Here is a 24,380-nt window from a genome sequence, read left to right on the forward strand (position 1 = left end):
TGCCGTCAGTTAAAAGGACCTATTCTGCAAAATTCACTTTATTTCAATTGCTGCTAAAATCAGTCTTAAAAACTTCCAGCTGTTTGCTGATAAATAAATGCTTCATTGGTGTCTGTCTGGAAAATGAGCCACTTTAAAAAACGTCCTTATTATGACGTCAGCATGGGCGGGACCTGCCCCTCACCCAGCTGATTCTGAAACCAGCTTAAAACAAAACTATCTTTTTGTTTAAAAGTTGTTCTGAGAATTTCTCTAACATCCAAAGACAGACTGAGAGTAAAATGACTGGAAGATGATTTGTTCTGTTTCCTCTCAGTAATGCCTTTGGATTGTCAGTAATTAGGTCTAGTTTTCCTGTCTTTAAAGCCAGTGAGGTTAGCTAAAACACCTTTAGCATGGCAGGATGCTGCTCTGGAAGTCAGCCACACGTCTCCATGGTTACCGGCTAGTAGATCTATAAAGCCGGGCGTACACTGTGCGATTTTTTCAATCGTTGCACACAGCTACAGCTGATACTGTACGACTAGACCGCAGGGTTTGGTCGTACAGTTCACAGCTCACGACGTCTGCTCAGCACGACGCTCTGATGCGATCTACCTGCTCACACTGTAGGTCTAAAAGCCAGGTGGGACGTATTTGGACAAAGACATGGATGAGCAAACGTGGCTACTACGGTCTGTCAATTTTACAGAAAGAACTCCATTTCACTCATTGCACCCCCGCTATGCTGCTGGGTTTTCATCTGAGAGGAAGAAGAAGAAGAATCCATGTTTGCCCACTGAGCGATTTAAACACGACCACCTTAAGACGGCAGAGTGAATTTCAAACATGTTTGATTTTCTCCCAACTTCACGATTCCTGATGGGGAGGTGGTCGTTAGAGGCTGATCGCCCCTCGTTACCCTCTGTACACTACACCACGCACCATCAGGCTGACAGTCGGCCTGATAGGAAAAAACTCACACGACTGAAAAGTCACCCCGAAAAGGGCTAAAAATGGCACAGTGTACTTCTGGCTTCAGGTGGAGTCCGATCTGAGGAAGACTGATTGACCCTGAATCTGCTCACATTCAGCAAAGGATTGAAAGCAGCATGGAAACTGAACCCTCTGTTGTAATCTACCGCATTTTCCGGAATATAGAGGCGCCTCACTATTAGCCCCACCCACTTTTTTTTTTTTATATATATGTAACTGGAAACGTACATATATAAGTTGAACCGGTGTAGGTACCAGATTGACTCGGGCTGCCAGATTGACTCGGTGGCCTGCGCCTTTTGATGACGTCACAATACATAATTGTTTTAACGTTTGCACAATTGCGCAAAACATTTTGATTGGTCTGGACAGCTTACTAAAGTAATTATAGCGGGGTGTAGGTTTTATTCGAAAGCGGGATTGCGGTTTGTAAACGGACAATTTTACGAAGAAATTCTCCATGGTCCCTGCGCCTTCCGATGACGTCACCGAATTCGCCATGGGCCTTGCGCCTCCCGATGACGTCACATTATGGCAACGCCACTCAAACAAACTACATTGAGCCCGAGGTCTGCATTTCTAACGAGAATAAATTCAGGAGAATGAAGCTAAAGGGATACAAAAAATAAACTTGTAATATTACAAAAACAAAAATACTACAAATACAAAGTATATTCAGAGATTAAAGTCCCTCTGATACTGTTTAAGTGGCTGAGAAACTGCAGATTTGCCACATTTAAGATGGCGGACGCTCTGACGCATCTCAGCTTAGGCAAATTAATGTTTTAATGTATTATAGGTATTTGGTCAATTAACGGACAGTGCCAAATGATTACCGTTTATTGGCTAAATAAAATAGATTTGTGACAAATAGAGACCGCGGGCGCAATGTAGTTTGTTTGAGTGGAGTTGCCATATCGTTACGAGTGGCGTTGCCATATAGTGACGGGCGGAGTTGCCATATTATGACGTCATCAAAAGGCGCAGGCCCCCGAGTCAATCTGGCAGCCCGAGTCAATCTGGTACCTACACCGGGCTATAAGCTGCGGATCACTGAACTGTCTTCCACCAAACCTGTAGGGGGCGCTCTACATATAGCCTCTAGAGTAGGGAGGAAGAAGGATGCTAGCTCCTGTTAGCTCGTTAGCTAGCAGCAGTAAGAGCTTCTGCTGAAAGATGGAGCTTCATCAGCTCTTTATTTCAGCTCTGCAGGCGATGAGCTCTGTCTCTTCATTGGTTCAGAGGCTTTAATGCAGCAAACAAATATTAAAAATGTCTAAATTTGAGCCATTTGTTCTCCACTGCTAGCATGTTCTTGGGCTAAATTAAAATTAGCCCCTTATTCTTTAATTTCCACCTTTGAATTAAAACTCCCTTTTAAACCTGTTAAAAGGGAGTTTTTCCTCTCCACTGTCGCTACAAGCATGCTTAGTGTGAGGGATTGTATTTGAGTCAATGAGTCGATGCAATCAACTGGTTTTCCTTAGATAGAAAACTTTGTATCAATATGACTGGATGATCTGGTTGAACTGGAAAGTGCCTTGAGATGACATGTGTTGTGAATTTGGCGCTATATAAATAAACTGAATTGAATTGAAAATTTAATTGAATTGAACTGAATTCCACCTCTGGCAGTTTGGAAAAATCCACAGAAAAGTCGAACCTTATAGCAGCATGGTTCAAAGCGTGGGTAAAAAGTAGGGGCTTATAGTCCAGGAAATACGGTAGACAACATGGAAACATTCTTGCTGCGTCCCAATCAGCTGTTTGCTTTCTCTCTGATTAGCAAAGATTCCTCCATCTCTGTTCTCTATCTCAGTGAGCAGATGAAGACAGACTGTAGCGTTTCTGATGCAGCTGTTAACCAGCTGCTGGTCACCAGCAGGAGAATAACCTGAGGATCTTTAATTGAAAGGAGGAAACTAGAGACCTGCTATTAACCTCTACCTCTGTCTGCTGTCCCTCCAGCTCCCTCAGACAGGGTCCCCCCCATCATCCGCCAGGGGCCGGGGAATCACACCCTGGCCCCCGGGTCCACGGCTCAGCTGCACTGCCACGTCATGGGAAACCCCTTCCCCAGCATTCAGTGGGAGAAGGACGGCCAGAGGATCCTGGGAAACGACGGCCGGATCACCCTGATGGAAAACGGCACCTTTCAGATCACCAGCCTCCAGGTGAGACCGCCGTACCCGATCACCACCGGGTCCACACCCCCGATCTGTCACCCAGTAAAACCCAGTTTGCAGGTCAGAATGGGATTGATCTGCTCAATAGGAGAGGACAGAGCTGGATTCACACGGTGAGAGTTTCAAAGTAGAGTGAAGGGGTGTGATAATGAGCGTGCAAGGCCATTAACGGCCGCTAACGCCATCTGACGCTGCGCTAATTAAATCCGCTCTGCCAAGACTTCCCTCCTGAGGGCAGCGCAGCACCTGAGGTCACTGCAGCCCCTGAAGAGGCTCAAACAGGAATCGATTGTGGGTTCTCAATGAGTAACGATCTCTGAAGCTGCTAATTAGATCCTGAATGCATCAGTGGACGTCAGGAGTGAATGAGGGAGGGAGGAGGCGGGGGAGGAGGCTGACTCAGGGGGAGAAACAGCTGGAAGATGGAGCTCTGCAGGAGGAATCCTTGGACCAGGTGATCTCAGTGTCTGAGGGCTGAGTGTGAAGCAGCACTGATGCTGAGGTTAGCCTCACAATGATGATGTCTGCAGAGATTCAGTTTCTGCAGACTTCTGGACATCTATCAGGTTGACCTGCAGGGTCTCCCCATCCTGCTCCACCTACTGCTCCACCTACTGCTCCATCTCCTGCTCCTTCTCCTGCTCCTTCTCCTGCTCCATCTCCTGCTCCATCTCCTGCTCCATCTCCTGCTCCTTCTCCTGCTCCATCTCCTGCTCCATCTCCTGCTCCTTCTCCTGCTCCATCTCCTGCTCCATCTCCTGCTCCATCTCCTGCTCCATCTCCTGCTCCTTCTCCTGCTCCTTCTCCTGCTCCATCTCCTGCTCCTTCTCCTGCTCCATCTCCTGCTCCTTCTCCTGCTTCGTTTCCTGCTCCATCTCCTGCTCCATCTCCTGCTTCGTTTCCTGCTCCATCTCCTGCTCCATCTCCTGCTCCTTCTCCTGCTCCATCTCCTGCTCCTTCTCCTGCTTCGTTTCCTGCTCCATCTCCTGCTCCATCTCCTGCTTCGTTTCCTGCTCCATCTCCTGCTCCATCTCCTGCTCCTTCTCCTGCTCCATCTCCTGCTTCGTTTCCTGCTCCATCTCCTGCTCCTTCTCCTGCTCCATCTCCTGCTTCGTTTCCTGCTCCATCTCCTGCTCCATCTCCTGCTCCATCTCCTGCTCCTTCTCCTGCTCCTTCTCCTGCTCCATCTCCTGCTTCGTTTCCTGCTCCATCTCCTGCTCCATCTCCTGCTCCATCTCCTGCTCCTTCTCCTGCTCCTGCTCCATCTCCTGCTCCACCTACTGCTCCTTCTCCTGCTCCTTCTCCTGCTCCTGCTCCTTCTCCTGCTCCACCTACTGCTCCTTCTCCTGCTCCTTCTCCTGCTCCTGCTCCTTCTCCTGCTCCACCTACTGCTCCTTCTCCTGCTCCTTCTCCTGCTCCATCTCCTGCTCCTTCTCCTGCTCCTTCTCCTGCTCCATCTCCTGCTCCTTCTCCTGCTCCTTCTCCTGCTCCATCTCCTGCTCCTTCTCCTGCTCCATCTCCTGCTCCTTCTCCTGCTTCGTTTCCTGCTCCATCTCCTGCTCCATCTCCTGCTTCGTTTCCTGCTCCATCTCCTGCTCCATCTCCTGCTCCTTCTCCTGCTCCATCTCCTGCTCCTTCTCCTGCTTCGTTTCCTGCTCCATCTCCTGCTCCATCTCCTGCTCCTTCTCCTGCTCCATCTCCTGCTCCTTCTCCTGCTTCGTTTCCTGCTCCATCTCCTGCTCCATCTCCTGCTTCGTTTCCTGCTCCATCTCCTGCTCCATCTCCTGCTCCTTCTCCTGCTCCATCTCCTGCTTCGTTTCCTGCTCCATCTCCTGCTCCTTCTCCTGCTCCATCTCCTGCTTCGTTTCCTGCTCCATCTCCTGCTCCATCTCCTGCTCCATCTCCTGCTCCTTCTCCTGCTCCTTCTCCTGCTCCATCTCCTGCTTCGTTTCCTGCTCCATCTCCTGCTCCATCTCCTGCTCCTTCTCCTGCTCCTTCACCTGCTCCTGCTCCATCTCCTGCTCCATCTCCTGCTCCATCTCCCGCTCCATCTACTGCTCCATCTCCTGCTCCATCTCCTGCTCCATCTCCTGCTCCATCTCCTGCTCCATCTCCCGCTCCATCTACTGCTCCATCTCCTGCTCCATCTCCTGCTCCTTCTCCTGCTCCTTCTCCTGCTCCATCTCCTGCTCCATCTCCTGCTCCATCTCCTGCTCGTGTCTCTGAGCTGTTCTGCTAGCAGCCCCTGATTCAGACCCAGCTGCAGGCTTCCCTCTGCCCCAGCAGAACCACCTCTACAGGAAGTGGAGATGTTCAGGTCAGCGATCTGGTTGGATGTCAGAACTGAGGGAGCTTCTTCTTAAAGATCAGGAGGAGAAGCAGGAGAAGGATTTCATCTTTCTCTCATCTCCTTAGTGCTAAAACCATTTTCCTCCTCCATTAACTTCTGAAAGAATAACTTTAATCTGAAAACAAACATTTCCAGTTCAGACCTTCAGTTTCCAAACAGAGCAGACATGATCTTTATTGCTCATCATGAATCCACATCATTCTGAGCGAACAATAATGGTCTGATTAGAGCAGCAGAAGCATACGGTAAAAACCCAAAGACAACAGTGAGACCAACAGAACGTTTAACCCCAGAGTCCTGCTATAAATAGGCTGAGTGGACCTGGGCTCCTGCAGGGGGACAGATGGAGGACTGGCTCCTGGTAACCTGCCATTCTACCCCGGGCCTTCATCCAGGCACAGGCTTCTGCTCTCCTCACACGGCTGCCAAGGACTGGCTGTGTTCCTGGGCTAAATGGTTGATGCTGCAGCGGTGATGCAAGGTGTGGAGGCCAGCCGAAGAATCAGGAGCTGCAGGAGGACAAGCAGACAGACGAAGAGGAAGACTGATTGGGTTACAGCAGGAAGCCAGTCTCAGTCCTGCTGACTGTAATCAGGTTTCCCTTCTGCCTGACGTCAGCACCTGATGACTCATCGCTGGGAAGCTGGTCAGCAGCAAAAATCAGAAATCATTCATTTGATTTTGCTCCGTTTGAAGCACCTGTTTATCTTCCTGGACCTTCATCCCAGTCAGGTAGCAGATCATCCGGTTAAACGCTACCATCTGGAGGTCCACTTTCTCCCCTTTCAGACACATCAGCTGCTCACAGGTCAACTGAAGAGGAGGAGGCGGAGCCTGTCCCCCCCACCGACATCCTGCAGGACAGTCTGACAAGCCACTTAGGCCTGAGTAATTCCTCTGTCACTGTTACTGATGAGCGGGCCCCCTGATCCAGGGGAGGACGGGCCGCCGGATCAGGGGCTCATTAGTCACGCTGGGTCCTGCTGGGCACTGGCTCTGCATAATGCAGGAGGTTTTCAATGGGAAGGAAAAGGCCAGAGCGGGAGAGTGAGTGGAAGCTGATGGTGTGTTTGTCTAAAACGATGAACAAAGAGGAAATTAACGGCTAAACCACAGCAGCCCCATGACAGGCGGCTGGGAAGAAACAACCTTCAGCTTAATAAGGCTCCTCCTCCTCCTCCTCCTCCTCCTCCTCTGGACTTGGAGGGCTGAGCTGGTGCGGTGCCCACGCTTCAACCCTTTAGAGCTTCTGCCTTCCATAGGGCCTTCAAAGCCTCTTTCCCACTGAAAATAGCAGGTTAACTTGTGTTTTTGTAACATTGGTCGACCTGCTAACAATCGGCATTTGGTTTCCTTCCCACTGGCTAATAAAGCTGCTCTCTTGAGTTCAATGGTATCACGTCATTTAACTGGTCAACCATGATCTGATATTTCCACAGCATGTTGATCAGAGCCGAGTCGTTTGACCCGGATAGACATGCATCAGTGAGCTGTTCCCACTGCCACTAAAAGTCCGGGTTTAAATTAGTTTTTACACCAGTGGGAAATGGGTAAAAGGTACAATATTTCACGTTTTCACTGATACTTTTTTATGTCCTGATATGAGACCAGCTCCAATCACACCTACAGTGGTAGCCATTCAAAATTTACTCTCTTTCCCTGGCTGGTTCTTGGCTGGTCCTTGGCTGGTCCTTGGCTGGTCCTTGGCTGGTTCTTGGCTGGTTCTTGGCTGGTCCTTGGCTGGTCCTTGGCTGGTCCTTGGCTGGTCCTTGGCTGGTCCTTGGCTGGTCCTTGGCTGGTCCTTGGCTGGTTCTTGGCTGGTCCTTGGCTGGTCCTTGGCTGGTCCTTGGCTGGTCCTTGGCTGGTCCTTGGTTAGCACTTGGTTAGTACTTGGCTGGTCCTTCTCTGGTCCTTGTCTGGTCTTTGGCTGGTCCTTGTCTGGTCTTTGGCTGGTCCCTGTCTGGTCCTTGGCTGGCCCTTGGCTGGTCCTTGGCTGGTTCTTGGCTGGTCCTTGGCTGGCCTTTGGCTGATCCTTGGCTGGTCCTTGGCTGGCCTTAAATATTCTTTCTGTCATGATTTATGGATCTAAAGAGAAGCGCCATCTCCTGGTTAGAATCTGAAATTCAGTGAAAGGGTGGAATCAGAGTAAAAAGTTATGTACGCCCAGGAGAAGGGCTGCCATTCAGGTGGCGTTTGTCTTAGGGAATGGCTGCTACTGTACCTTTATTTCTTCTCTTATTGTGGGATGTTAGAACAGAGAAAAATATTCACTATCAGAACCAGCAATCTACTTATTTTTGACCAATGGATCACAGAAACCTCAGAAAGGAGAGTTTTCATCAGGGTAATGACATCACATTTCTTTGCCTGATAATGATATGGGATTGGGACGCCCCCTCCCATAATTACCCAGAGCCACCAGTCGCCATGTTCAGGTTGGAGGTTACAGATAAATGGCTGAAAGAGGAGTGATGTGAAGCAGCCTTTGAGAGGAGGGGGCCATAATTTGGCTCCCCCCAAAAACATGTAACAGCCCCCATTCACCCGTACACCCACAGACCAGCACATCTATCACACCTCTTAATTACATCTCTCCGTACGCCGTCAGAATGCTAAGCAGAAGAAGAAGGAAGCCTCGGAAATCTGTGGACCTCTCCCTGCTCGTTAAGATTCAGCCCTTTGATCCGCGCCGCAGCGCTCCTCCTCTGGTGTGAAAGGATCAGACCGCGAACATGAAAGCCACAAGCTTGACTTTAGCTTCAGCTTCAAATGGGGCCACTGAGAATATTTCAATTAAGGGAGCCTGGAAAAAAACACAGTCGACAAAATCTCCGTGGTCGAAGCGATTAATTGGAACAGCTTGTTTGTTTAGGTAGGCTTAATGGAATCTATTCAGGAGGTTCATTTGAAGAGAAATACATTTTTGTGTGTGTGTGTGTGGGGGGGGGGGGGGGGTGGTGTGGGGGGGTAAATCTAATAAGGTTTTCTTTTTAAACTGTCCTTGAATTACCTGCTTTAGGATCAACGCTGCGCAGAAATAAATTCCTCCTTTAGTGACGGTTTGCCTCTCTGAGAGTTTCACCCAGTCCTCTTAAAAACAATCAGCCTGAAGGCTTTGAACTTTGACTAGGCCGTTCAAACATGAATGGGCTTTGGTGTGTGGCATAACGACTGTGCTATTGGTTTGACTGCGAAGAGAGACACGTATTCAGCCTTTAAACCGGGGCTGCAACTAACGATTATTTACCAAATTGATTAATCTGTTGAATGATCAGAGCTTAAAGAAGAGCTTTTATGAAATTAAACCATCCATCCATCATGGAACAGCTAAAGGCCTGTTTTACAGTCTCTACACTCCCGTTAACAATTAATTGATTACTAAATGAGTTGATGATTATTTCAGTAATCTATTAATCATGATTAATGAGATTAATTGTTTCAGCCCTCGTGTAAAATCACACACTCGACCCACTGTCCTCTCACCCGGCTCTGTCTCTGTGTTTGTGATGTCATAAATATGTATGTAAATGAACCACACCTTCAGCCAATCACGCGCTGCTTTGTTTCAACCAATCAAAGCATTCGTTCCAAATGCGACATCCGGTTCAGGCTTAATGATAAACACAATCAGGACATCGAACAGCTCTTGCAGTTATGTGATCAACACTCCTATATTAAAGGTATTGTGGAGGATTTTCACTAATAATGTGACCTCTTCACTTAAAAAAATGCACGTGCAAGAGCGCTGTTCTCATAGCTCATACCAGCTTATTGTGTCCCACCGCCCGCCCCCACCCCTAAATCCCTCCATCACTATGTGGAGCAGGGACTATATAGTGGAGCTTATAGTGAACTCACTTACTGCTCGGACAGATGATCACTTCCCCGTTGGTCCTCTGCGCAGTGACTGCATCTTCTTTGTTATGGTCCGTTTCTGTCGCTACCTGACAGCGGGCCGCTGTGACAGCAATTCCCATAATGCTTTGCGAGGAGAGCTCTCCACGCAAAGCATTCCCGGGACACACCTGAAAGTGCGGATGCGCAGAAAAAGATTGCTAACAGGGCTAGCACATAGGACGGCCCCACGTAAACATACCACTAGAGTGATTGACAGCTAGGAGGACCACTGATTGAGATGATCCACCTGGAAATAAAAGATCATCCTCTATACCTGTAAGTTTAGCCTTGGCTGTGACTCCATCCTGGAGAGAAATATCAGCTGTGCTGCTGCCATCAACACCTTTGTTTCTAGATGTTGGAGCTTGGCCTGTTTTCCAGTGTAGTCCTGTTTCTCTGACTGTGACTAACTGGATGTGCTCTCTTCATCCTCTGACATGGGAGCTGGCTCGGAGCTCGTCTGCCTGGCTGTGTGTTTCCTGGACGGGGCCGCCTGTGGAGCTGGTTGACAGTTGCCTTTTGTATCTATGCTTCTTTTTCTATGTCTGCTTCTATCTCCTTGAACCCCAGTGGGCCTCAGCAGATGGCCGCTCACACTGAGCCTGGTTCTGCTGGAAGTTTCTTCCTGTTCAAAGGGAGTTTTTCCTCTCCACTGTCGCTACAAGCATGCTTAGTGTTTTAAATCATGTGTTGTGAATTGGCGCAATAGAAATAAACTGAATAGAACTGAATTCAGTTTAGCTTAATGTTTTCATTTTTATAAACCCAGGGATGCCACCAATCCTGCGCAGATTTTCATTAAACCAGATGTAACATTTGAAAAGAACGCTTTGATTGGATGAAGAAAAGCAGAGCGTGATTGGCTGTTGGCTCGGTTCATTTTCATTTATGAAGTCGCAAGCGTAGAGGTGGAGTCAAGCGATCGGAGAAACAGCTGAGGACACGGCTGGTGCTGAGCGCTCGCAGAGATGGAGCCCAGCGGTGGGACAGTGGGTGGAGCTTGATGTTTAAACGCTGCATACCTGAGCGTGTCTCACTGCACGCTCAAACCGACGGATCAATCGTTACGCCATATTGGTGCCATCACTGCAGCTGACAGGGGAACCTCCACCCAACGCTGGAGTCCTTTCACTCCTCCATCCACCCTTTGTTCCCGCTGAACAACGCCTCCCCACAGCATAATGCTGCCACCGCTATGTTCCATCATGACAATGCTGCTTGGTGTTAGTTTGTGAGGATGACTCCCAGTAGATAACCTTGAACTTTACGTGTTTAAAATCCGCCCTCGGTCCTGATTCTGCCTCTTTCACCGTCACCAAACGCCGCTGGATTTATTTAGATTCAACCTTTGTGCTTCGCAGCTGCATGACGGAGCTGATTGGCTCAAACAAAAGCAGAAAAGAAACATCATTTCCAGGTGCTCTTATTTAACGTGTTGGGATTAATGGGAGCGGCGCCGCTTTGGAAAACATTATTAAAAAGGCTTTTTTCCTCCACTATGAAAGGGATCTGGAGGTGAAGTTATTATCAGCTCTCCGTTGTGTCGCCTTTTCATCCCGGGCCAAACTTCCTGCTGCTCGGCACGCTGAGCACAAACATCCTGCTTGGAGAGATATGGCATTTAGTCCCGATGGCTTGTAATGGATGCATTAACACACCATCACTCTCTCACACCGAACTAATGATGCACAATTTTGTGGTTGCCAGGAAACGGATTCAGGAGTTTACACCTGCCTGGCTTCCAGCTCCAGCGGAGAGACGAGTTGGAGTGGAGTGCTCACAGTCAAAGGTAAATTGTCTCTGTGTGATTTAATTACATGCAAATGAGGGCTCCCCAGAGGCGGTTTGCAAACAGAAATACCGTCGACGCTGGAATGTTGATAAAAGTGCAGCTTGAAGTGAGCAGATTTAGTTCAGGCTGCAGATTTAATGCAGACCGAACAGATTCAAGTTCTGCTAATGCATCTCTGAAAGGTAGGAAGAGCTAAAAACTGTTCTTGATACGAACAGAGGAAGATTTGCGGTTGTTTAGTTGGTCGCTCTGCAGACACGTCATAAAAACCTGAGCTGAGGCGTTCAGGGTCCTTTCCTTCCCGTTCTTTAGGGCGTGACAGCGGCGGGGATTACTCAGACCATTCACTCAGGCTTGGCCCCCCTGTCACTCACACTGACACCGTTGAATAAAAGTTCCTCCCATCCTGTTTCTTGGGAGCTTCTTTGCAAAACATTGAAACTTTTCTGACCCAGGTGCACCGCAGCATCAGTAACAGTAAATAACCGGATGGATCACAGGTAGAAACACCTTTTTGAATCTGTTCCATGAACGGTGACCATCAGCTTTACAGGAAATGCTGACGGCGGTTGCTGCAGTTTTCTCTTTGCAGTCATAGCAAAGGAAACCAGTAAACATCTGACTGCTTTCATAACTCGACTCTACCTCAGAGACACGAATCATCCTTCATTGTTCTGATTGTATCTCTGGTTGAAATGTGTCTCTTTTTATCCCTTAGCTCCCTTTGTCCTAAATGAAACTGGAATATATGAATTCTTTATTCAACCTGCTGAGATTCAAGCCTCTTTTTCTAAAGTGAACTGAAAGCTGCAGCATAAAACAGACAGAAAATCCAAAAACCGTCACATAAAGCACATAATCAAGCAGCTGCTCATCATTAAACATTAGGATCTAATGTCTGTTCTTTATCATTTATTAGAATAGCACTCTATAAATCCTCTGTCTTTATTAGTACAGAACATTTAGCTCAGATCTTTGGGATCCTGAAAGCACGCAGACCATAACAGGTTTTAGGTTCTGCTTTCGGTACATTTGGACAGAAACTTTTTACCCATCTGCCTGAATGATCAGAGTGCCTTGAAATGACCCGTGTTTTAGATAAACTGAACTAATTTAATTCAATTCAGTGTTTGTAGCACCTGACAGCTCAGATTTCAGCCTCTGGATCAGTAACCCAGCCAGGAAGCAGAAACTGCATTTAAAAACCAGCTACAGTTCAGCCAGATGGATTAAATGATGTCAGAAGCAGATGTAGAGGTCTAAATAACCAGGGAAGTGAAGAAGATGAGCAATAAATATCACCAGCATGCAGGTGAGATTCCACTTCAGGCAAATGATCCCTCAGGTTGTTCACATAGATTATGAACAGAGAGGAGGAGCTAGGTCCAGCAGCCTGGACTTGGAGTTCTACCACAGAACCGGTTCAGCCCCTGAACAGATAACCAGACCTTGTAGAGTCGATCCATCGAGATGACATGATCTCCAGTAACAGACGCTTTAGTTAAGCCAACGAAAAGAGCTGCAACTATCTGAAGCATCTGTGATGTCAGACTTGTACGTACTCGCTTTATTAAACAACTAATTTAATCAATGAAATAATCCCTCTGCTCTAAATATGTAAAAACTCAGTATTCTGGTGCTTTCTTCTGATTGTGGATTAGACAAGATTAAAAAGTTAAATGGATCCTGATAGAAATGACTTTAACCGTCTTTATTGAACTAATCAGCTGCTTTAAAACAGAAACAGTGAGTTGAAACTGACATCATTTAATAAAATCATTCCCATTCCACGCAGTCTGCCAATAACTATTAAAATTACTAGTACTAACTGTTAAGAATTTCTAATAACTGCTAAGAAATGTTAATTGTTGCTATTAACTACTAATAACGGCCAATAACTGTTAATATTTGCTAATTGCTGTTGCTACCTTTTGCTAATAGCTGCTAATAACAGCTGATGACCACTTAGTAATGCTAATAGCTGAGAGAGGTAATGGTCATTATAATGGCTCCATAATCCTGCGTGATCTTGTCCTTCGCCATACAGAGAGCGCCGACCCGATGGTCACTCAGGCCACGGAGCCCTTCCAGCTGCCGGGGCCCCCCCACAAACCCATCGTCACAGATGTGTCCAAGAACAGCGTCTCTTTGACCTGGCAACCCAACGCTCATGAGGGCGGAGCCGCTGTCACCTCCTACATCATCGAGGCCTTCAGGTGAGTGTCGGTAAAACGCTGATGTTTGAACGTCGGCTCCTGGGGGCCTGGGCCCCTCAGCTGCAGCTTGTTTCTGCTCCTTCCTGCATCTTAGTGATTCCAGTTGAGTGATTGGAGGGAAGCGCCTGAACGGATCATCCCAGATGATGATGGAGGAATCATTTGGCTGAACCACAGTGATCAGATGGTTCTGGGTTTATTTTGAAAACTCGCAGACGGTCATAGAAACGGGAGCAGTTGTTTAGAAAGTGAACGTTTAGTTTATCTGCTTAGATCCCCACTCAGCTGGGATCTTTCTAAAGGAGGCGGACCCTTTCTCCCAACAGCCAATCAGCAGGCAGCACGTGGCAGACTGTGGCAGACACGGTGAAGATGGAAACGCACACCATCACAGGCCTGCTGCCCAACACCGTCTACCTGTTCATCGTCCGAGCCGTCAACGCCTACGGCCTGAGCGACCCCAGCCCCATCTCCGAGCCCGTCAGGACGCAGGACGTGAGTCCCACGGGTCAGGGGGTGGACCACCGGCAGGTGCAGAGGGAGCTGGGAGAGGTGGCTGTCCAGCTCCAAGACCCCGTCATGCTCACAACCACCTCCATGCGGGTGTCCTGGACGGTAAGTGACCCCCCCAGCTTTGGTAGCTTCTGTCAGCTCCTCTACGCCCTGCGCTGACCCGGCTTCGCCTCGTCTCCAGGTGGACCGCCAGTCTCCGTACGTCCAGGGCTACCGCCTGTTCTACCGCCCCAGCGGGGGAACCTGGCTCCTTCAGGACATCAACTCTCCCTCGGAGCGCAGCACCGTCCTCAGCGGCCTGCTGAAAGGAACCGAGTACGAGATGAAGATCCGTCCGTACTTCGACGAGTTCCAGGGAAAGGACAGCCGGACGCTGCTGATCCGAACGCGAGAAGAAGGTAAGCTGCGGTTCTGAGGGAGGCTGCTATTCTACCTCCAGCTGTTATTTCCTCTTCCTTCCAAACGCTGACGGAGGATTTTATTAGTTCTGAATCTCACCGCGCTGCTGCTGATGTCTCCTAATGTGGATCAAAGACTTCTGTTTCCTCTCCCCACAGTCCCCAGCGCCCCCCCTAGAGGAGTCACAGTGGCAACAGCGAAGCTCGGCAACAGCTCCAGCATCAGCGTCAGCTGGGAGCCTCCGCCCAGCGACACGCGGAACGGCATCATCCAGGAGTACAGGGTAACCCCCCCCCCCCTCCGATCGCTGGGACCGCTCTGATCTCACAGACACGGAGCAGATCAGCCAATCACAGGCTTTTCTCTGCAGGTGTGGTGTGTGGGCAGCGGCGCCGATAACCAGACACGCTACTACATCAACAGGACGGTGGACGGAAGCACGCTGTCCACGGTGCTGAAAGGCCTCCTCCCCGCCGTGCTCTACCAGGTGGAGGTGGCGGCAGTGACCGGCGCCGGCGTCGGAGCCCGCAGTCCGCCGGTGTCTGTCCTCCTCAGTGAGTTTCCTGTGGCGGGGGGTTCTGTGGGTTCTGTTGCATGAATTATGCAATATAAAACTAAAGCCTTAAATGGTATTAAAATGTTTTCAATCAGTCTTAAAATTGTTACCACATCACAAATAAGATGTTATATTTGTAATCTACATCAAAAATTTAAATAATTAGCGCTTTCTTGCTAACAAAAGATCTACATTTAACGTATGGCTTGCTGTGAGCGTAACAATGTTGCGGCCTTAGCTTGGGGTGATGCACCGCTAACTTTTTATCTTCACTTTTCTGCACAGCTGAAACCAGAAGCAGGGAATGTAGATGAGGAATGATCGGAGTAGATCTGTTATTTGCGTGTTTTTAGTTTCAGCTCTATGGCAGGGGTCGGCAACCTGCGGCTCTTTAGCGCCCCCTTTGAGGCTCCCTGGAGCTTTTTCAAAAATTTGTGAAAATTAAGTTTGTTTGTTTGTTTTAATATGGTGTGCAGAAGGTCAAACAAACATTCATTGTTTTCAAATGATGTAAACATCTGTATGATAAATAAATTAAACATAAAGTAAACATTTCTTTCAATGAAAATTAGCATCATAGCCATAGAGATCAGTGGTCACAGCCTTTAGCAGGTTTCGGCGCGGCGCGGTGCCAGGCAGGTGGCTGCTGTAAACATAGTGTCTCAGGCCGTGGTTCCCAGAGGGAAAAAGGAAGATAGCTGATGAGAACAAAGGATTCAAAGAAGAATGGAGGAAATCTTTTGCTTTCATTACCAATGAGGAAGGATAACCTGCATGTTTGCTTTGCAATGAAAATATGTCAAATAATAAAAAGAGTCATTAGGAAAGGCCTTTCCAGGGAAGGCTGCTAAATATGCAGCCCAACACCAAGCTGGGAGAGAAAAAGTGCGATTGCAGAACTTCTAGATTAATTAGAGGAGAGCAAAGATAGATTTAAGAAGTAGATTGCATCTGCAAACTCCACTACTGCGCCTAGTTTGGTTGCAAGCATAGAAAACAATTTATAGATCCAACAGGTAGCGCTCTGATGCAGGGATGGGAACTTTCTAACATTTTTCCCCAAATCCTAAAAATCTAAATCAAATCAAGGAGCGCTGGTGACGGAGGATGTGGGATTCAGGGTCAGAGAGCTCTGCTCTGATGATGTCACTTCCTGCTTGGTTCCTCAATCAGCTCCTCCCAACAGAAACATGTCCACCATAGAAAGATTCCTTTATCCTGTTTCTATCATTTCATGCTACTATGTGACATTAGCTCCAGGATAAACATTTAATCATGAATGCTTATTATATTATATATGTAAGCCAACATGGCCCTTTCCTATCCTGGGCTAATACACTTAGGGCCTGTGTTGCCAAATGAGGCTTTTTGGGTCCAATATGGCTCTTTGAGCAGTTTGGTTTGCCGACCCTGATCTATGGAGAGTTATTCAGAATGTGAAACTTCTACTGGATCAGACAGCAATGCTTTATGTTTAAATAAACATTAGGGTAAACAAGGTGTTTCTTGTTTCTATTGTGAAGTTGGTCTTAATTTTTGATTCCAAGTGGCATTAAAAAGTAATAAAAATCCTTAATTTAACTTGCCTCATGCTGTAGGATCCCTGGGTGGTCTCTGCCGTTTATTGGAGGGCCCACTGAGAGCCAAACAAAAACGTTTCCTACGATTCCAGGGTCTAGTCGATCAGGAGTTCTGGTCCAAAACCTCCAAATTCAGACTCAGATCTTAGGTCCATCTGTTGCTCCTTTCTCAATCAGAGCGACTGTTTCAGCTGCTCCTCTGTGGTTTAGTGTTTAGAAAAGCCCCGTTTATTTAAAGCTCTGCTTCATAGACTCTGCTGCTCCCACAGAGCTGCCGGCTGAACAGCCAACGGCGCCCGGCGGCGGCGAAGAGGGCAGCGTGAGTCTGGCCGAGCAGATCACTGACGTGGTGAAGCAGCCGGCCTTCATCGCGGGCATCGGCGGCGCCTGCTGGGTCATCCTGATGGGCTTCAGCCTGTGGATCTACTGCCGCCGCAAGAAGAGGAAGGAGCTGAGCCACTACACCGCCTCCTTCGCCTACACACCAGCAGGTCAGTGTGGAGGAGTCCGGGCCGCTCGTCCCGCTCCATGTCTGCCGTCTGAGCCGACGCTTTATGAATGAACGACCCGTGGAGGAGGAGCTTAATGGGGAGCGTTGGCCCGCTTAGAGCAGCACGCTGTGCTCTGAGAGGGTTGCCAGTACCCAGTTTGATCCCCACAGACTGCCACTCTGGGTCCCTGAGCAAGACCCTTAACCCCACACTGCTCCCTGGGGACTGCACAATGGCAGCCCACTGCTCCCCATGAGGATGGGTCAAATCCCGAGAGGGAAATTCCCCATAGTGGGACGATAAAGGGATTTACATAAATAAGATGATTTTCCATTTGAACGAGTAATTTGCTCTTGAAATAAGACGCTCCAGTTGTTTTGTTCTTATTTTAAGTGTAAATTGTCTTGTTCCATTGCAAAGTGTCTCATTCACCTCCTTGGTTTGAGAAAAATCCACTTATTTTAAGAAGAAATTACTTATTTAGAATACATTTTTTCCAGTTAGGGAGATTTTCATCGACTTTACTGCAAAACCAATCGAGAAATAAGTAAAAATTTCTTAAATCGATGTTTACCTTTAATTTTAGTGGGTAAATAAGATGATTTGCCAATAAAATAATAGATAAAATTTGTAATAAGACAATCCAGCTGCTTTTCCTTATTTTTAATGTCAATTATCTTCTTCCTTTAACAAAGTGTCTCATTGAACTCGTCCATTTAGGACTGAACTGAACTTATTTAGGGTTGATTTTTTGCAGTGTTGTTAATGCTCTGCGTGTTTTACTGAGCTTCTGTTCAGGTGATGATGTCATCATGTTTTTCTCTCTGTCTTCCTGCAGTTGGTTTCCCTCATGCGGAGGCCTCGGCGCTCAGTGGGAGGTAACTCACTCTTTCTCCCCCTTTAGATTTAATCCACCCTTTCTTCCTGTGCGGTTAGACTCACTCTGTTGTTTCTGTGCAGGCCGGGGGTGCTGGGGGGGAACTACCCGTGGCTGGCAGACTCCTGGCCCACCACCAACCTGGTCCACAGCAGCAAGGAGGCCGTGAACTGTTGCCCCAGCAACCACGACAGCACTGAGCGATACTACAACGGTAGGAAGACAGCGAGCCGCTGCCTGCAGCGGGTCTGAGTCCTAACTAACTAACCCGCCCCCCTCCCTGCAGAAGCCGGCATCTCCAACTACCTGAACCAGACGGAGAAGTACAGCCTGGGAGGCTCCACCGATGGTCCCATCTACAGCACCATCGACGCCACCAGCGAGGACCTGCACAGCTTCGCCACCGCCCCCTACGCCACCGCCGCCATCATGCCCTTCTCCGCTCAGACGCAGGGAGCAGCTTTCAGTGGGGAGCAGCAGGACGAGGGCCGCTGGATCCCCCAGCCGGGCCCCTCTGGGGCCCAGTACGCCCAGCCGGACCGCTGCAGCGGTGAGACGGGAGGGGGCGCCACTCTGTCCCCCAGAGAGAAACGGGTCACCTTAGAAAGTTTAACGAGAGCAGGAAATGGAAGATGGAAAACAGCTGAGGCTCCGTTAGCTTTGATAGACAGCTAACGACCACCACAGCTTTTAATTTAGGCCTGGACTTTGACTAGACCGTTCTACCATGAAGTCCAGGGTGTCCTCTTCCCCGCAGCATGATGCTGCCACTGATATGCTTCTGTGTGAGGATGATGTGTTCAGGGGATGGAGGAAATCTTAGCGTTGCCTCTATCAGGCCGATAGGTCAGGTTTTCGGGTTTGGGATCTCTGCAGCTCCTCCAGAGCCACGGTTGGTCCACCTTCTCTGAGCTAAACAGAGAACGACTCCAACCTGCTGTTAGCTGAGCTGCAGAGACGGACAGGAAGTCGCCGCTGCTGGTCTGAATCTGCAGGTTAGCTTCAGCAGTAGATTGGTTGGTTTTATCCAACCCTCCGTCCGCCGGCGCTGCATCGTAGCCTCAGACTGACGGATCCGTCTCACCTTGTTGGTTTGATGCTGATGACCAGAACCGGCTCTGTGGGTCTGCCTTGTAGTTAGAAAAAAGTATTCAACTATTCAGCCCAGTTAAATAAACAGATCGATGGATTTCACTCAGTCGGCGCTTCATTTTGATCTTTGCAAAGATTCTATTTCCCGGTAATCAGCCCCGTTCTGATCTGGGCAGCGTTCGTTCCTCCTTCCTTACAGTAATGGAAAATAGAGTCAAAACAAATTACAGACACTTTGGATAAACAGTAAGATGGTACGAACAAACCTTGAGAAAGAATCTGGCTTGGTATAGAAAGAAGCTATGCTATAAAAACTTTTATAGTGAGTAATTAGCATAAATCAACATATGAAATAAGAGAAATCTAAATTTTCCGACGGCAGCCTCCATGCGTGGATCCTGGAGTAAAGCTGCGGCCTATGACTCAGGGAGATATATTGATGTTTGGTTGTTCTGTGCCTTGGTTTGAAGGTAAACCGAAGCAGAAGGCGATGGGGAAGGCTGTGAAGACCCCGTCTCTGACCTGGATGGAGGCCTTGCCCCCACCTCCACCCATCGGAGAGCTGGAGCAGTGCGAGCCAGACAGCCAGCTGCCGCAGGACGATGACATGGATGGCGGGTGAGGCAGACCTCAGACCTCCTCACACAGTGATGCTCTCAGCCTCGGCCAATCACTGCCGTCCTTTAGCTTGGAGGTTAAAGACAAGCGGAGCAGGAGCTCCGCCCCCTTGGCTGCTTGGCCTGTGGCCCCACAGAACAGGTTGATCTGCTCTCTAACATCGGGCTGGTCTCTCCATGCAGCTCAGAGGAGGAGTGGTGCCCCCCCCTTCCTGAGAGGACCTACCTGATGGAAGGCTGTGAAGACCAGAGGAACATCACGTCTTCTCCTGCCACCTCCTACAGCCACCGCTCCACCGCCACCCTAACCCCCTCCCCCCAGGAGGAGGCGGGAGCCCCCGGTGACCAGCAGCCATCACGGTGGGTCCACAGGCTCATTCTCTGTAGGGAGACAAGTTTTTCTGTCCCTCCAATAAAACCAGAAACAGTTCAGTTGATCGCCGCGGTCCCGACGCTGTCTGCAGGTTTAATGTCACAATCGAGGAGCAGAGCAGGAACCTTCTAGAACACAACCTTCACTGCAAAAACGAGTAAAAGATTCATTAAATTAAGTGTATTTAGCCTTAATTTGTCTAGAAAAATGAGATGATCTTCCAACAGAATGAGTCTTTTTACCCTTAAAATAAGATAATTAGAGCACATGCACTTAGAATAAGAGGCTGCAGTTGTTTTTTTCTTTTATTTAATCTAAATTATCATTTACATTATCAAAGTGTCTCACTTACCTCCTCAATTCAAGAAAAAAATGCATTAATTTTAAGAAAAAATGACTTATTTAGATTTACGTTTCTTGCAGTGTGTTTTGCTGAGTGGGGAAAAAAAATGGATCCTTTAAACGTCGATGAAGACGTTTTTCACATTTGATTGGTTCCAGTTTAAAGTATCAGAACGATAATTCATGTTTTGATTTAATCCAAAGTTTAAAATCATCAGAATTCCTTCGACCCGTTTCTTTGTTGACCCTCTTGGCTCCTCTTCTTCACACTGCAAAAAATGTCACTTTCAATAAGTCATTTTTTCTTAAAATAAGTGTATTTTGTCTTGAATTGAGGAGGAAAGTGAGACAATTTGCCAATGAAACAAGACAATTTACATTTAAAATAAGAAATAAACCATTACATTGTCTTATTTCAAGTTCATATTATCTACTTATCTTATTTTTACCTTTTCCATTGGCAGGTTTTGTTATTTACCAGCTCAATTTAAGGGGAAATACACTTAATTTAAGAAATGTTTGCTTATTTGTAAATGGTTTTTGCAGTTTAGCAGCTTTTTGGACCAGAACCACGAGCAGCTGCTCTGCTGATAAGGACAGAACATCTAAACGCTGCAGATGGAGGAAAACCCAACGACAGGCAGAACTGTGATTCGTTTGGAGCAGAGAAGCTTCCTCTGTTGGTCCCTCAGCGCTCATTCCTTTCAGATTAGATTTAGATTTTGATTCCAGAGCATCTCTGATCACATGTATCACGACCTTCATGGAGCGATTGTTCGAATCAGAGCCGGTTAGAACCGATAGAGGAGGTGTGGGATGCTGATGTAGCTCTGATTCCCCTTCCTTCCCTCAGCAGGCGCCCGCCCTGCGGCCCGGTGCCGGCGCCGCCGCTCGCCCAGTCCAGCCAGCAGAACCTCGGCCTCACAGACGCCGGCGCGCTGCAGGTCCAAAGCCCCGCCCACTGCTGCCTCCACAGCCAGGGGATGACGGGGAACGAGGAGAGAGCTTCAACGCCTGGTAAAGTCCAGCTCCTGGCGGCGCCGACACGCAGCGCGCCTCCTTTCTGATGGTTAACTGATGTCACGTTTCTGCCGCAGTGCACAGCCACTCGTCTCCAGCAGAGACCTGCACTCCTCCCAACCAGAAGTCCAGAGTGAAGAAGAAGGTGACCAAGACGTCGGCGTACAGGAGGGAGCTGCAAGGAGGTAACACCCAGAGGGAGGGGGGGAGTTCACAGGAAGGAGGAAACCTCAGATGTTGGACGCCCTGTGACGTCAGCAGATGGTTTTCTAACTGAACGGTTCGTCTCCTTTGTGGTTTAGACCTCCCCCCGCCCCCGGAGCCCCCCCCTGAGGAGTCCAGCAGCCTGCCGACCAGCAGCCGCTCCTCCCTGGAGAGGAGCGAATACAGCAGCCAGCGGAACCGATCAGGACCAAATCACGGCGACAGTAAGCAGCAGCCCCGCCCACTGGCCGCTCCAAGGTTTGGCTCCGTCTCATTCTGTTCTCTCCCTCCTCTTCCTCACCAGATGAAGAGGTGGCGGCCTACAGCAGTCGCAGCGGCTACCTGTCCAGGAGTAACTGCTCCACCACGGGAAGCTCCTCCTCCAGAGGCTCCAGCGGCTCCCGGGGCCTCGCCCCCCCCAGGAAACACAGCGAGGTAGGGAGCGTCACGCCTCACAGCGTCTCTCCCTCCTGTTGGAAAGAAAAAAAAAACGGTTTGAAAATCAAATCTGTCTCGATGGAGGTGTTAAACTCAGATCCACCTTCTCCTCAGTCCGCTCTGCAATAACATAACAGGCGGCCATCTTGGGTCAGACCACAGACAGCTGCTGTCAAAATGAACAGGAGGCGCCTCAGATCTCATTTTACTCACATGAAAGACGAGTCAAAGATAATATTACAATAATCTCTTTCATGTTACAACCAGTTAAAAAAAAAAAAAAGACTTTTTAAAATGAGCTTTCAGGTCGATTACACAGAATAATTCACATTAAAAAACTATTTAAACTGAACTCACTGGATGAGGTTTATGCAAAGTTATATATTTTGCAAATACAAATTAATATGATAAACACAAAGTTTTATACTTATATATTTTCACATTACATTTACAATATATAAATATATATATATATATTTATTTATTTATTTTGATGTAATATGATCTATAATTGAACTGTAATGGTCTCAGAAGGAGAAATTCCCTCTCTGCATTTAACCCATCTCCTTGGGGAGCGGTGGCTGCCATTGTGCGGCGCCGGGGGAGCAGAGTGGGGTTAAGGGTTTTGCTCATAGACCCAGAGTACAGGCTGTGGGGATATAACCAGATACTGGCAACCTTCTGAGAGCACAAGCTGCTCTAAACGGGCCAGCACTGCCACCATTCTGTTCTATAAACTAGTGTTAGCCTCAGTTGATGGGTATTGACTCTGACAGCAATTTGGTCCTTGACTTAAGATGGCGGCTCTATCAGCACGCCTCTTACCCAATGACACGGGGTCTATCTGTGTCTATTTCTCTAACAATGACCCCCACCCCCCCATGGACCTGAAAACACATTTCTCTGCAGCTAAGAGATCAGGTTCCCTCTTCCACAGGGAGTCTTTCTGCCTGTTCGCTCCTGACCTTTGACCCAGTCTGCTGATGGCTGACCCCCCACACTGGTCACTGGAAGCAGTTTTTCACTGACTGGGAACCAATCCTGTTGGACATTTGAAGCCGTCATCAAAGTCAGGCTGGTTAAGTCTCAGTCCTCCGTTGTCATGGAAACAGCCCTGAACAAAACTGAAAGGCAACTTTATAAATTATTTCAACTGACTATACGGAATACAGAAAATATAGGAAACAAACAGTCACCCATCCATCAGAGTCAAAGAGGCTGGTTCTAGTTCTGCAGGAGGTTTCTTCCTGTTTTTCCTCTCCACTGTCACTACCAGCATGCTTAGTGTGAGGGATTGCTGAAGAGTCAATGAGGCGATGCAATCAACTGGTTTTCCTTAGATAGAAAACTTTGAATCAATCTGGATGATCTGGTGAAAGTGACCTGAGATGACATGATGTGAATTGGCTCTATAGAAATAAACTGAATAGATTTGGAGATGCTGCAGTTTTTAAAGCTGTGTCTCAAATTGAGTTTGTGATTCATTACTAAAAAAACTTAAACACTGTTTTTTTATCTGTTTCAGGAAATGAGATAAGGAGCCCCATCAGCCCCCCCCATCCTCTGACGGCGAGGAGAAGCTCGCCGTGTTCAACAAGCTACACTTACTGCTGTGAAAGAAGAATAACTGACCTTTGCTATTAGAGTTATTTATGAGTTGCAGTTCACTCACCCTGCTTACTTTGTAAATACCTGTCTGTACTGTTCTGTTGTGAGCTCTGGATACAGGGAGAGAGACCTATATTGTATTTATGATGATCAAAAAAAACAAAACTCAAAGGATAAAAAACGTCTGTTATAATGGAAAATGTCTTCTTGAATGTGCCAACTCTTTGTCGCCATGTAAACCTTTAGGGAAAGCATTAACTACTGTTGCACAGAACAACAGAAACTAAGAAGCACAAAGTTTGTTTGCTGGTTGAGGAGAGGTGGAAAAGCCAAAAACATCCCTGAGGGATGCCCTGCGTCACGGCGTCCGTCCAGTGTCCTTCGTCTGGTTCCTCTGCAGCCTTCGCTGGCTGACTGACAGGCTTTATGAAAGTTTGATTGTACCCCCCCTCCCCCTTTATACAGCTGAGAGACTGTTTGCTGCAGTTCTGAAAATAATTTTTCATAAACTCCTTTGAAAACAAAAAAAAATGTCTGTTCGCTGACTTTTTGTACTCTTGTTGTTTTGTAAATGTACAATAAATCTACATTTGCTGATGATGGTCTGTGTTATTCTTTGAGCCACGATGCAAAAACCATCTAGAAATAACTAACAATTTCTTAAATTAAGTGTAATTATCAGTAATTTAAGCAGATACAGTAGCAGCCATTCAAAATGGACCTTCCCAGTCAGCCGGATAGCAGCCCCCTTCCCTGCAAATCCCAGCAAAATCCCCTCCAGCTTCCAGCCACTGGTCTTTTCCTGGTCATGCATATTTTTTTACTCTGACTCCACTCTTTCACTAAATTACAGG

General features: G+C 47.9%; 1 protein-coding gene across 4 annotated transcripts in view; it reads left to right on the top strand.

Moving 5' to 3' along the window:
* The window catches only part of robo3 (roundabout, axon guidance receptor, homolog 3 (Drosophila)), a 233,956-nt gene extending 209,830 nt beyond the window's left edge, over positions 1–24,126 (top strand). For 3 of the 4 annotated variants that reach the window (XM_038297822.1, XM_038297824.1, XM_038297825.1), the window contains 18 exons: positions 2,944–3,149; positions 11,116–11,197; positions 13,248–13,416; positions 13,743–14,031; positions 14,111–14,327; positions 14,487–14,611; positions 14,699–14,882; positions 16,734–16,955; positions 17,794–17,833; positions 17,916–18,046; positions 18,119–18,382; positions 19,395–19,542; positions 19,725–19,901; positions 21,110–21,273; positions 21,354–21,461; positions 21,579–21,704; positions 21,785–21,915; positions 23,444–24,126. In XM_038297822.1, coding sequence (XP_038153750.1) covers positions 2,944–3,149; positions 11,116–11,197; positions 13,248–13,416; positions 13,743–14,031; positions 14,111–14,327; positions 14,487–14,611; positions 14,699–14,882; positions 16,734–16,955; positions 17,794–17,833; positions 17,916–18,046; positions 18,119–18,382; positions 19,395–19,542; positions 19,725–19,901; positions 21,110–21,273; positions 21,354–21,461; positions 21,579–21,704; positions 21,785–21,915; positions 23,444–23,455 — 2,795 coding nt within the window. In that variant the 3' untranslated portion in view covers positions 23,456–24,126. The remainder of the gene's footprint in view (positions 1–2,943; positions 3,150–11,115; positions 11,198–13,247; positions 13,417–13,742; positions 14,032–14,110; positions 14,328–14,486; positions 14,612–14,698; positions 14,883–16,733; positions 16,956–17,793; positions 17,834–17,915; positions 18,047–18,118; positions 18,383–19,394; positions 19,543–19,724; positions 19,902–21,109; positions 21,274–21,353; positions 21,462–21,578; positions 21,705–21,784; positions 21,916–23,443) is intronic. The other variant, XM_038297823.1, reaches the window with a different exon arrangement.
* The last annotated feature ends 254 nt before the right edge of the window (positions 24,127–24,380 follow it).

This window comes from Cyprinodon tularosa, unplaced genomic scaffold (assembly GCF_016077235.1).
Source record: "Cyprinodon tularosa strain WSP-4 unplaced genomic scaffold, ASM1607723v1 ctg399, whole genome shotgun sequence".
In the NCBI taxonomy this organism is placed as follows: domain Eukaryota; kingdom Metazoa; phylum Chordata; class Actinopteri; order Cyprinodontiformes; family Cyprinodontidae; genus Cyprinodon; species Cyprinodon tularosa.